This window comes from Bubalus kerabau, chromosome 6, assembly GCF_029407905.1.
Source record: "Bubalus kerabau isolate K-KA32 ecotype Philippines breed swamp buffalo chromosome 6, PCC_UOA_SB_1v2, whole genome shotgun sequence".
NCBI classification, from domain to species: domain Eukaryota; kingdom Metazoa; phylum Chordata; class Mammalia; order Artiodactyla; family Bovidae; genus Bubalus; species Bubalus kerabau.
The window spans coordinates 41,239,782-41,254,215 of record NC_073629.1 but is presented as its reverse complement, the minus strand read 5'-3'; the positions used below and the strand labels follow the sequence as shown (position 1 = coordinate 41,254,215).

The window sequence follows — 14,434 nt, the reverse complement described above, 5'->3', positions numbered from 1 at the left end:
CAATGGCACCCCACTCCAGTACTTTTGCCTAGAAAATCCCATGGACGGAGGAGCCTGGTAGGCTGCAGTCCATGGGGTCACAAAGAGTCGGACATGACTGAGCGACTTCACTTTCACTTTTTACTTCATGCATTGGAGAAGGAAATGGCAACCCACTCGTGTTCTTGCCTGAAGAATCCCAGGGATGGGGGAGCCTGGTGGGCTGCCGTCTATGGGGTCGCACAGAATCGGACACGACTAAAGCTACTTAGCAGCAGCAGCAGCAGCAGGACTGAAATGAAAACTGACCTTTCCCAGTCCTGTGGCCACTGCTGACTTTTCCAATTTTGCTGGCATATTGAGGGCAGCACTTTAACAGCAACATCTTTTAGGATTTGAAAGAGCTCAGCTAGAATTCCATCACCACCACAAGCTTTGTTCAAAGTAATGTTTCTTAAGGCCCACTTGACTTCACATTCCAGAATATCTGGCCTTATATGAGTGATCATACCATCATGGTTATCTGTGTAATTAGGACCTTCTTTATGTAGTTCTTCTGTGTATTCTTGCCACCTCTTCTTAATCTCTTCTGTGTCTGTTATGTCCTTGCCATTTCTGTCATTTATTGTGCCCATCTCTGCATGAAATGTTCCTTTGGTATCTCCAATTTTCTTGAAGAGATCTATAGTCCTTCCTGTTCTATTGTTTTCCTCTATTTATTTGCATTATTCACTTAAAAAGGCTTTATTATCTCTCCTTGTAGTTAAGATGTTATATCCCACATTTTTTTCCTCTCAATTTCCTAAGATTTAATGACAGAAGAGCTGTAAGTATCCTTTTAAAATGTTTTTTCACATAACAAATTACCTGGGTAGGTTAGGTAAGATTGCAATTTATTATTGACTTTATATTTGTAACACTAAGCACTATTCCTCCTAAATAGGGTATTATTTAAAAAGAAAAAAAAAAAGAAAGTTGCTTACAGCTTCACCTGGAAGACCCCTTGGTCCTATTTCTCCATCTTCTCCCTGTCATGGACATAATGAATAGGATAGTGATGTGATCAGACAATGCAACATTTCAGCATGGCTTTCTTTAATGTTTTAATTTTAAATATTTCTTAAAAGAAATGAACATTCATATACCCTCATTCCATCTTCACCAGGAGGACCAGGAGGACCTTGAGGACCTCGTTCACCCTATTAAAGAAATCCAAATACAATTAGAATTTGAAGTAAACCAGAATATTTATAACTCTATCCTACAGCTATCCTAGCAAAAATAACGAAACATTTGGTAGAAAAACTTATGCTTTATTTTCTCTCCTGAAAACACTTCAGAGATAAGTCATAATTTTATATTAACTGGCATTACAATTTAGTATGCAAGGGAAAACATTCCTTCAATTTTGAAAACAAAAAGATTTAAATAAAATATCCAAATAATTTTCAGACTTTTAATTATTACAAACTAACAGAAAATTATTTTGCTGAAGATTGTCTTCATTCTTCATGGTGCATGGTTGCGCTTTGCTGATTTTTATTTAAATTTTCTCTGCTTCTTAAACAATTCTCATCAATTCAGCACAATTCTGGAAGACTAACAAAGCTTCAATTTAAAAAAAAAAATTATGTATTTCTCTCAACATGGCACACACTAGATATTTTGCTAAACTTTCATGGGACTCTCTTTTCTTTATCTTTCTTTTTTTCACTTCTAATTTTCCTAAAGATTGCCTAACCTTTATTTTTAACTTTTGAAGAAGAGTAATTTGAAGATCTAAAGCTGATCTCTTTTGAGAGACCACATCCTGGCTTAATTTCCCACTAAAACTACTGACTAGATTGCTGTTCAACATTGTATATTGTTAATAAGCCCTAGTAAATTATAAATTTCTGCATTGAATTATAAACTTATATTATCACAAAGAAGTAGTCTATGGTATCTCGACCTACCGGCACCATCTAACAAGTATAATAAAATACATTGCCCAGTATATTGTAATATTAACTACAGATTGCCTGCAGGCGTCTTTTGAATATATCCATAGGCAAAATGTAAGAAAGAAATTGAGGTAATTATCAAAAAATTAGAGGCAAAATTAAATCTCTATACTTGTTCTGTAAATATATTTTGCATATACATATACATCCTGTAGGAGGGTACAGCAAGCCATTCCAGCATTCTTGCTTAGAAAATCATGGACAGAGGACCTGGCAGGCTACAGTCCAGAGGGTCACAAAGAGTCCAGCAAGACTGAAGCAACTTAGCATGTACACTTCCATGTACATAAAGATTCTGCCTCAACTTATATTTGTGTAAAATGAGTATTTTAATATCTAAAAAATTAAAAAACATAATAATATCCCACATATAATTCTACTTATATTTCTTCATGTATCTTTTAGATGTACTAATTTACATGAGTTCACAAATACTTAATTTTCTTATTTCTTAGTGCAGCTATTTAAAATATTTCATAGTATTCTTATATTATCCCTGTATAAAAAGCAATAGAACGGTATATCTTACCCTGTGACCCTTGTCACCTGGTAGACCTGGAAGTCCATCAAATCCTCGATCCCCCTGTAAAAGCAGCATCATCACCATCATCAACAACGTCATATTCTGAGCTTATTTCTGAACTGTAATTTGAATGTTAAATATTATTTCATATCAAGAAACTTTATTTTAAAATATAAAAATTTCAGGAGAAACTGAGATATGAGATATGAATATACAAACATATGAGATGAGTTCCTGACCTTGGCCCCGGGTTCTCCTGGCATTCCTCTTCCTCCATCAGCACCCGGACGACCCTGACAGTACCAAGAACATGACTAAGCAAAAAGGATTCCAAATAGCACAGAGTAAAAGAAAATAAAATAACTGATGATTTCAGATGCCCTCAATATGCTCAATGAAAGCAAATCATACCCTTTTTCCAGGTTTTCCTGTTGGACCAGGAGGACCTTGGACACCACGTGGGCCCTATATTAAAACATCATATTTAATTAATTTTATAGAATTCCGGTTCAATAAACTCAATCACATAGAGAAATGGTTTTAGAATTTTATATCTTTTTAGTTTTACCTTAATCACTTTAACACACACAAAAAAACTGTTTCTTGTATAAAAGTACACATAAAGCAAGAAGATAAGAGAATCAATTTTTCTACATGGCTCCTTGCCAGAAAAAGTCATACTATTTTATTAAGTTTTTATAGACCTATGATTACATATAAACAAAAGGAATGCAAAATGATATTTAAAACTTAAAAAATTCTCAGTTACTAAATTTATTCTCAAAACCTTGGGGTTTTACATTTCCCTTTACTGAAAACATTTCATTTCATTCCTTTTCTCTTTCTAATCCCTTTGCTTTCAAATTTCCCTTCTTTTATGGAGATCTTCTCCTAGATATTTATTCTTTTATTGCAAGTATCACATTTGATTGTAACTGTTTTTTGTTTTTGTTTCCATAGTTGAGTCTCCCATTTAACTGTTAACCACCGCAACTTTGGACTAAATCTTTTTCTCCATTATACTTCTACAGTTTAGCACAGTGCCTGGTACACATTTCTGGAGGATGACTTGGCAAACTCAAATTCAATTACTGACTGGTGCCATGCCATCTCAGATTAAAGTTTTAAGGTCCTCAGTATCTTTCTTGAGGTAGTTCAGTACAATGTTATATCAACATACAATGTCTTATTTGTGAATTAATATACATGCTTTAAAAATAAAATTGCACAGCTTATAATAGATAACATACAGATCCATTAGAAATATTACATAGGCCTTCAATGGCACTAGTGGCAAAGAGCCTGCCTGCCAATGCAGAAGACTTTAGAAATGCAGGCTTGACTCTTGGTTGGGAAGATCCCCTGGAAGAAAGCATAGCAACCCACTCCAGTATTCTTGCCAGGAGGATCCCATGCACAGAGAAGCCTGGTGGGCCACAGAGTCACAGGGTCGGACATGACTGAAGCGACATAGCGTAGCATCTCTTTTTAGGTTTAAACAATATGAATTTAATGAGTGTGGTAGAAAATGTAACACACATTTGAAATTACAAATAATTATTATGATAGCTTTGACACAATGATTATAGAAACATGAAATTAAAGTTGCTTAATAGTTAAAGATTAAAAGAATATAGCTTAAAAATACTGTAGAAAAAAATTCTATCCTATACCCCAGCTGGACAGCAAGGAGCAATAATAACGGGACAAATTCTGTTAGTTTTTAATGAAAATGATCTTTCATTTGATATTGCATCTCACTGGAATTAAGGAAAACTACAAAGACCATGAAAATTGCTGCAGCATGTTTTCAAATTCACCCATTTTGTAAAGAGGTGAGTTGGATCCAGAAATTCATAAACTGTAAAAGGCTAAATTTCCTAACTTTTCAATATTTTTATTCAGTCTTTTTATGTAATTCTCAGTTAAAGTACAAAAGCTTTCCATCTGTTTATGACAATACTTAATAGGCATGAAAAAAAAAAAAAAACTCTCACATTCTGTGTCACTCAAATATCTTTCTCAATTTAGGGGAATTTTTTTTCTCATTTCAAAATAAACTGTGGTGCATCCAAACATGGGAATATTAACTCAGTAACAAAAACAAATAAACTACGGATGTGCTCATCAACTGCAACAAATTATGCTGAGTTAAAGAAGACAGTTTCAAAAGATTACATAATGTATGGTTTCATTTATATGATATTCTTGGAAACATAAAACTGTAATGGTGAAGAACAGATCAGCAGTCAGTCAGCTATTAGCAGTAGGAAGAAGATGTGACGGTAAAGTGGTATCAAGTAATTGTTTGGGGTTCTGTAACTGTTCAATATCCAAATGATTGTGGGGGTAGTTAGGGAAAATGCATATAGGTGTTCAAATTCACTTTTACAATATAATATTGTTAAAGTAAAATCGATTTTTTTAAAAAAAGGAAAAAATAGATGACCACTTGAAAGCTCCTGCAGCCAATCTGAATCTATACATATTGAGTAAACCAGGAAGCATTTTCATTAAAAAAAATGAATGAACTTTAAAAGTACATGATACTTTGTTGTCAGTTTTCTAGAATAAGTATCTTCCATAATGTGTTTACAGTGTATGTTTCTATCTACTTATCATTCAAGGAAAAATAATACTTTAACTTTGGCACCATGTAAATATATTGTATGGCTTCCCAGATGGCTCAGTGCAGGAGACTCAGGAAACGGGTGTTCTCTCCCTGGGTCGGGAAGATCCTCTGAAGTAGGAAATGGCAATCCGCTCCAGTATTCTTGCCTGGGTAATCTCATGGACAGAGGAGCCTGGCGGGCTACAGTTCATGGGGCCTCAAAGAGTTGGACACGACTGAGACTGAACACACGTGCACGTGCAACAATATGTGAGATCTTTTTAAGAATTTCAGCTCAGATGTTCTCAATTTCTCTTAATTTCCTCAGCTCTACAAAGGACTTAAAGTAAGCTTCTTTTAGATACAGTAAATATCCTTTCTGAGAGAATTTATTGTGTCAGGGTTGCTATAAGTACAATCACAATGGTTCTGCTTTGCTCTGTACAATTTTAAACCAATTAAATATTCAGAAGACCTATTACTATCAAGACTTTACAATTCTAGCTTATTATCTTCTTCTAATATTGTTTAAATTAATCAAATTATTGGTAGTCAACTGACCATTAGAGACTTTTCGATTAAAGAAGTTGATGTGAGCTGAAAGGCCATGTAAGTAATTTCTTTACTCCTAAAACAAATGGCAGACCCTTCAATTACCATAATAGATAAAATAAATTTAAATATAAAATAAGTGAAATAGGTTAATTTTTACCTGAGGACCTGGATCACCCATCTCACCTTTGGCCCCAGAAGAACCAGGCCCACCCTGTACAGAAATAGTGAAAACATATTCATTTAATTTTGTAATTCTCTAATCAGTTATGTCCTACTATTTTCACTTGAAATAAACATTATTCAAAATACATTTCTTAAAATATGATTTTATTAGTTAATACAATAAAATGTTCAAGTCTTCTGAATGAAACACATGTCTTCTCAGATTTTGACTGTATTCACATGTGGGAACTATATTTAAAATCTTATATTTACTGATAATCACACAGAAGCCAATTTCATGAGCTCACACTGAGATATTCTCTAATGTGTATGCCATCAGAGCACTTACTACCATACGCAGGCATTATTTATCATTACACTGTGGTGCAGTACTAGAGAAAACACATTTTTACAGACTCGGGTACACACTGAATCCATTTATACAACTTGGAAACATGCTAATGCTTTTATACTCAGAAATTTCTGAAACGCTGAATTCTATAGCAATAAAACATCAAAAACAGATGCTATTGCTATCATTATAATGTCCTGAAATAATGTTAAAGCATTTTTCCCCTAGATTGTTCTGTATTAATTTTCCCCACAAAAATAAATCCTATGATAAAGCCTCTTACAAATATTTACATAAGTCAAGAAGTGCAACAAAAATCTGGCACATTATCTGGAAAAAATATAAAATCACTTTATAAAAGTGCTGTGAGTTTAAAAAAAATAAATACTAGGCCATTCACCCTCCTAAAGAGCTTTAAAACATTAAAATTGAACATAATGATAATAGTTACTTCATGCTGAAGTATACTTTGTGTGTTTAAAAAGTTTCTGATTTATTTAAATCAATAGAGATTCTACTAAATATTGCCTTGAATCAAAGTGCAAAAAGGCTAAAATTATGCAAAGCCTGAAAATGCTAGGTGTTGAGAGCCTCCTGGTGGCTCCAAAGTTAAATAACTGTTAATATGACTGCCAAAAAATATGGCAAGTCAAGTAATATGAATATTCCAGTCTTGAAGATCATTCTTGTAATCTTGCAGTTAAATTTCTTCAAGAAAGAAACTGGAGTTCTACATTAAATGAGATTATTATTCAGACCTGAATGCAAAGAACAGTCCAATAATCTAATTAATTTATTACATTGTATATCTGTATATAAGCACTATGTACTTAACAGATTATAATTACTTTGCCCAAACACTTATTCTAAAAATTGTCATGCAATCATTGACAGTAACAGAATAAGCAAAAGAACATTTTCAAGATTTCCTGAATATTTTATAATATAGGTCTCCTTTTATCTATAAAAGCAATTGGAAATAAATAATTGAATAAAGGAAGTGCTCATGGAAAGAATGAAAATATTTATGTCTTAAAATATCGCTTCTTTTTAAAATCTTAATATATAAAACATTTTTAGACTCTAAAATTAAGATTATTGACAGTATGTAATAACTTTATGTTTTGGAGCAAAGAAAATAGAAGAGAAAATGGTGAAAACAAACAACGTGATTACTTTCTCTCAATACCTACCTTTAATATTTTAGGAAGCTAAAACATTCTATAACAAAGACTTTAGTAATAAAATCAATTAATCTTGGATATTACATTGAGAATGGCAATGTAATAACATGGGTGTTAATGTTTTCCCTTTGCAAACATGCTGTGAATGTCCGGCCCTAAATGACTGGTGAAAACAGAACAGCGCAATGTAACAAGCTTTCATGGATTCTGTTCATTACTGCCCTTACCCTATATAGATCCACTAGATTTGTATTTGTCAGGATGATAAGTAGGAAAAATGCCTTTAATTTTAGAGATTCTAGACTGATATTTTAAAATTAAACAATAGGCAGTGTTTCCCAAGCATTCTTTATTTTTTCTTTTCTTTTCTTTTTTTTTTTTAAATTTTATTTTATTTTTAAACTTTACAAAACTGTATTAGTTTTGCCAAATATCAAAATGAATCCGCCACAGGTATACATGTGTTCCCCATCCTGAACCCTCCTCCCTCCTCCCTCCCCATACCATCCCTCTGGGTCATCCCAGTGCACTAGCCCCAAGCATCCAGTATCGTGCTTCGAGCCTGGACTGGCAACTCATTTCATACATGATATTATACATGTTTCAATGCCATTCTCCCAAATCTCCCCACCCTCTCCCTCTCCCACAGAGTCCATAAGACTGTTCTATACATCAGTGTCTCTTTTGCTGTCTCGTACGCAGGGTTATTGTTACCATCTTTCTAAATTCCATATATATGCGTTAGTATACTTGAACATAAGATTCAGCCTGCTGCATCATTAAAAATACATTTTGTCATTTCCAACCCTAAATCTGCCTCTCCAACTCTGAATTTGCCTCATCAGAGTCTCAAGTTCCAGGCTCCAGGAACTTTCACTTTTAATAAAATATACACATAATTCTTCCGCCCCCATATCTGTAAAACACCAGCATATTAGTGATTTTCCTCAGTTATGTAAATTTGTTATTACTAATAAGCAACTAGACATTAATTCTATTTCTTCCTTTGCTAACTGACATAAACTCTTTCATTTCCTTATTATATTTTGTAAGGCAGAACAGTAAAACTATATGATAAATACATAATAATGCATTTAGAAATGTATAATTTAAATTCTGTGGAACATACTGCCAGAACACATGTTCCACATGAGCTCGTATGATTGAGTGTATAGCCCTGAAAGTATATAAAATGCTATAAAATTTCAAGAATGAATTCAAAGAACTATAAATATATGGAAAAATACATAAAAAACACTTGAATAAACTACATGAAGAAAACCAGCATCCCAATAAGGTCAATAAAACAGAATTAGAAAACTATTTAATTGATCATATTTGAATAAAAAAGTTTTGCTGTGTCTAATCAGCAAACCAAAAGTAAACTTTTAATGTTAAGCATAATAATTTCTATAAGTACCATTATTTCAATAAAGTATATTGCACATATAAGATCATATCGAAAGCATAGTATAGCTTTTAATATCAAAAACAAATACTTAAATTATAAATTATTCCATTAATTTTAAAATCAATGTAAAACTAGGCTGGAATTTTTCAGTTCTTTTCTCTTTAAAAAAAGTATGATTTAAAAAGAATCTTTTGTTGTGTGTGTGTGTGTGTGTGTGTGTGAATTACTATAGTCCTTAGCATTTGGTAAATTTCAAAATATTTGAGATTATTTTTTAAATATATAGACCACATTAGCTTGTCAGTAAGCTTATAAGGAAAAACAAAACACATTTTCCAAAAGCCTCTGAAAGACAAAATAACTTTTCTAATATCTGAAACAATTCATGAAATACTATAGGCAACTTAAAGTTTAAGCCACGTCTCCTGTTTTCTCCTAAGATTATGGACAATTTTTCATTAGCCTCATATATTTTTGCTTTTTTAATCAATTCTTTATAACCTAAAATTAAATCTCAAGAATTTATTGTAAAATTGAAATTCAATAACTCTATTGTATAAATAATTAGTATTGTTTTAAGTTAATAATTGGATATGTGATTTAATTATATTTTTCATTGTATTATTTGAGAACTTCCTACTGCAATTTTTCATTAAAATTTACTGAGGACTGAATTCAAATAGCTTCTTTTATATGGAAACAAAATGAAGTGTAAGTCTATTTATTTACCTTACTTTCACCAGCCAGAGATATGAAAACTGCCTGACCAAAGCTGTACAAGGAACTACGAATACAGGAATTTAAATATATAAAATCTTATTGGATAACCTACCACAGGACCCGGTCTTCCAGTCAGACCCATTGGGCCAGGTGGACCTCTCAGAGCAATCTAGAAAACAAAATAAAGCAAATTCAGGAATGATACCTTGGATGAGCATATTAAACCACAATAATTATTTGTACAAGTTGCCCTTGAGTAACAGCGTGATCAACAGAGGCATAATAGCTATGTAGAAAGAGTGTTTGATTACTGAAGAATCATGTTTCTAGAATGACAATGACATAATAAGTATCAAACTTTTTTTAAGCTGTTGTAACTTATATAGTCTTATACTATATATTTATATTTATCTAATGATAAAAGTAAAAATATATTTTAATATCTAATAAGAAACTTAATATCTGATCATTTTTCTACTCAAATGTACATTTAGAATATTGCATAAATTTCTCTTCAATATGTAGGTGCAATTCTCATTGAAAATACTTTCAGTTGTGAACAATTTGAGATGCTTTTTAAGTAAGTTTTCTAGCAGTATCTTACAAAAAGCCATGACAATTCAAGCCAAATAAAAGCAAAATTGATCAGGAAGTGTTAAGATAATATAGCTATTTTAACAAATCTCAAATTTAGTGCTTTATGAAAAATACATTTATCTTATAGAATCATAGACATAATAGACTGATTACATGCACTATCGACACTGAATATTAGAAATGTGAAATTAGCACACTTGTAAAGCTGGAACAATTAGAGTAAAAGATAAATATTTGACAGGTGTTAAATTAGTGTGGTGTGCTATTTTTGAATATTAGTGATTCCAAAGATGAATATTTAGATTACCATAGCAGATATAAAAATATTGCAATAGAAATAATATGTAAAATCATATTAGAAAAGTGCATGAGATGAAAACAGTAATATCTCCAAAATCACACTACTGACTCACCATGAGATTTTTGACAATACACTTCTTAATCCTTGAGATTAAATATCTGAAAAATTGGAATTATAATGCTTGCTACCTATTTCCAAGTAGATTAAAAGGACTAATAAAATTAGGAATTCAATGGCCTAATAAACTATTTAAGCTCAAATAATTATCTAAAACTTGTCCAAAGTAATATAATTTATAAGTTGTATGCACCATTAGTAAATCAATTTAAATATTTTTAGACTTCTATCATGTCAAGATCTAATAAACAGGTATTTAAAATTTTCATTGTCTTTATAAATGATGTAACCAAACAATGACATTTTTTCAAATAGACTTACATTTTCATATAATTTATGCAGTCATAAATTAATGATGATAAATAGTTATCACCAAAATGATTTATATCACTTAGGAAGCAGGAACTCATATCCATACCACTGTAAGCCTTTTATTTCCTTTCTCCTTGAAAAGAAAACAAGACTACACTATGAATAAAAGTATTATATCACTTTCAACTCTTTCCTGATCCATTCTTTTGATTTCTTTATTTTAATTGTAATGGAAAAAATTAAAAAAAAAAACAATTTTATATTCTACATGTATGCAGATAGTGGAAAACTTTTAGTTGACAATGAAGTATGAACTGAGCAGATCTGGGAAAAATAAAATATAGATTACAATGTTTCACACATAGACTGCATATTTGAAGGTTTCTTTCCTACACAAGAATGCCTAAGAAACTGAAATTTCTGGATTAATTGGATATCTTGAATAATCTGTAAGATTAGGTGGAAAAATTATTTAAAAGTTTACCCTCTTTATTCATTGATCACCAACATATGACATATGCCTTAGCAGGGAAAACTGGATGTGAAAGATAAAGGGTGTTATGTATAAATCCACCATCAGCCTTTTTGAATAAAATTAGAAAATGTGTGTGTTATGATTTGTGTGTTTTTGCAAGAATTATGTGTGGTAATACTGCAAAGGCCAGTCATTTAAATTCAATATCAAATAAAATATTCCTACTGGAAAAACAGATATTTTCTTAGCATCTTCTCCATCTAGATTCAATATACTATATAGAATTTTGTTCATAACAGTAGCACCCTCCAGATACATACACACACACACACACCCCTCACACACTCTCTGTCTCTTTCTCTCTCTCTTGTGTAATTGAACACATTATCAGGTTATGGGACTACATGTTGATCCTTTCTTACCCGAGCCTGCTGAAGAATGGCCTGGGCCTGAGCTTCCTGAGCAGAGACAGTTGGTCCTTTGGAACTATCGCCGCCATAACGAAACTAAGAAAAGATAGTAACATACAAAAGCTCAAAATCAGACTTTCTCAAATAGGTGTTTAATTACTAGCTTAAACACTACTTACTTAAAATGATGGCATTTTACAAAGTGTGAGGTAATTCCATCATGAATCATACCTTGATTTTTTTCTAAATTTTCCTTTTATTAAGATACGGAGGTTCTCTAGACCATGCTTTACCACATTTAGAAGAGACTACAGAATCTACAATTTTAAATTCCATAATTTTTAAAAACACTGGAATAAGCCATCATCCATTTCTTTACCTGCACAAACGCTACCCACTCTATCCACTCATTTGTGAAAATTCTAAATGCACTCAGTTCGACAGTGTTATAGATCAACTGCTATTTTCTGAGCAAAACTTCTAGAATCTCTGTGAACACAGAGGAAATCTTCCTTGAGATGGATTCAGTTTGTTTACCTTCAGTAATTATACTAGGAAACATCCTTTCTGTATCCCTTAGTACAATGCTAAAGCTCCTTTTTATTTTTAACTCAAAATGCAGGATGAATAAGTTTCTCATGCTATATTATTATTGCTTGAGTCTATATTATATTTAAATAGATAAACCTATTTTTTCACAAGAACTTGGGCAACTTTATAAATCTTTTTGAAGTATATTTGATTTACAAAGTTGTGTTACCTTCTGGTACTACAGAGAAGTAATATGTATATATATGGGTACTATATACTTTCTCATATTCTCTTCTACTATGATTTATTATAATTGTATATATCTGCCTGTGCTATATAATAGAACCTGTTTATCTTTTTTTATGTATAGTAGCTTTTATCTGCTAATTCTCTACCTTTATTCTCCTTTGGTAAGTATGTTTGCTTTTTAAGTCTGTGAGTCTGTTTCTGTTTTGTAAATAAGTTCACTTATATCATGTTTTAGTTTTCACATATAAGTGATAATATATGATATTTGTCTTTCTCTGTCTGACTTACTTCACCCAGTATGATAATCAATAGTTTCATCCATGCTGCTTTTTATTAATAATCAGATCAGATCACATCAGTCACTCAGTCGTGTCCGACTCTGCGACCCCATGAATCGTAGCATGCCAGGCCTCCCTGTCCATCACCAACTCCCGGAGTTCATAGTATTCCATTATTATATACATATATGTTACATCCTCTTTATCCATTCATCTGTTACTGAACATTTAGGTTGCTTCCATGTCCTGACTATTGTAAAGAGAGCTGCTATGAACACTGACGGGTACATGTATCTTTTCAAATTTTAGTATTGTCTAGATATATGCCTAGGAGTGGGACTCTAGGGTCATATGGTAACCCTATTTTAGTTTTTTAAGTTTTAGTTTGTTAAGGAACCTTCATACTGTTTTCCATAGAAGGTGCATCAATTTACATTCCCAGTAACAGTGCAGGAGAATTTCCTTCTCTCCACATCCTCTCCAGCATTTATTATTTGTAGTCTTTTAAATGATGGCCATTCTGACTGGCATGAGTTTATATCTCATTATAGTTTGGATTTTTATTTCTCTAATAGTTGGAAATGTTTAGCATCTCTTCTTGTTCCTATAATTTGTATGTCTTCTTTAGAGAAATGCCTACTTCAGTTCAGTTCAGTTCAGTTGCTCAGTTGTGTTTGACTCTTTGCGACCCCATGAACCACAGCACTCCTGGCCTCCCTGTCCATCACCAGCTCCCGGAGTTTACCCAAAGCCATGTCCATTGTGTTGGTGATGCCATCCAACCAGCTCATCCTCTGTCATCCCCTTCTCCTCCTGCCCTCAATCTTTCCCAGCATCAGGGTCTTTTCAAATGAGTCAGCTCTCCACACAGGTGGCCAAAGTATTGGAGTTACAGCTTCAACATCAGTCCCTCTAATGAACACCCAGGACTGATCTCCTTTAGGATGGACCGGTTGGATCTCCTTGCAGTCCAAGGGACTCTCAAGAGTCTTCTCCAACACCATCAATTCTTTAGTGTTCAGCTTTCTTTATAGTCCAACTCTCACATCCATACATGACCACTGGAAGAACCATAGCCTTGACTAGATGAACCTTTGTTGGCAAAGGAATGTCTCTGCTTTTTAATATGCTGTCTAGGTTGGTCATAACTTTCCTTCCAAGGAGCAAGCATCTTTTAATTTCATGGCTGCAATCACCATCCGCAGTGATCTTGGAGCCCAGAAAAACAAAGTCAGCCACTGTTTCCCTGTCTATTTGCCATGAAGTGATGGGACCGGATGCTATGATCTTAGTTTTCTGAATGCCTACTTATTCCTTCCATCTATTTCTTGATTGGGTGTGTGTGTGTGTGTGTGTTTTGTTTTTGGTTTTTGGTTTTGCTGTTGTTGTTATTAAGCTATATGAGATGTATATTTTGGAAATTAAGTCAGTGATGGCTGCATATTTTGCAAGTATTTTCTCCCAGTCTATTGGTTGCCTTTTGTTTTGTTTATGGTATCCTTCACTGTGCAAAAGTTTATAAGCTTGATTAGGTCTCATTTGTATCTTGCTTTTGTTTCTATTACCCTGGGAGACTGACCCATGAAAACATTGTTATGATTTATGTCAAAGAATGTTTACTCATGTTCTCTTCTAGAAGGTTTATGGTATAATGTCTTACAGTT

At 32.8% G+C, this 14,434-nt stretch overlaps 1 protein-coding gene across 1 annotated transcript in view; it reads right to left on the bottom strand.

The window, feature by feature from the left end:
• COL11A1 (collagen type XI alpha 1 chain) overlaps window positions 1–14,434 on the bottom strand; it is a 225,048-nt gene that overhangs the window by 127,809 nt on the left and 82,805 nt on the right. Inside the window, exons 13-20 of the mRNA XM_055584945.1 lie at window positions 11,725–11,808; window positions 9,613–9,669; window positions 5,829–5,882; window positions 2,917–2,970; window positions 2,745–2,798; window positions 2,512–2,565; window positions 1,125–1,178; window positions 963–1,007 (exon numbers count right to left, since the gene is read on the bottom strand). Coding sequence (XP_055440920.1) covers window positions 963–1,007; window positions 1,125–1,178; window positions 2,512–2,565; window positions 2,745–2,798; window positions 2,917–2,970; window positions 5,829–5,882; window positions 9,613–9,669; window positions 11,725–11,808 — 456 coding nt within the window. The remainder of the gene's footprint in view (window positions 1–962; window positions 1,008–1,124; window positions 1,179–2,511; window positions 2,566–2,744; window positions 2,799–2,916; window positions 2,971–5,828; window positions 5,883–9,612; window positions 9,670–11,724; window positions 11,809–14,434) is intronic.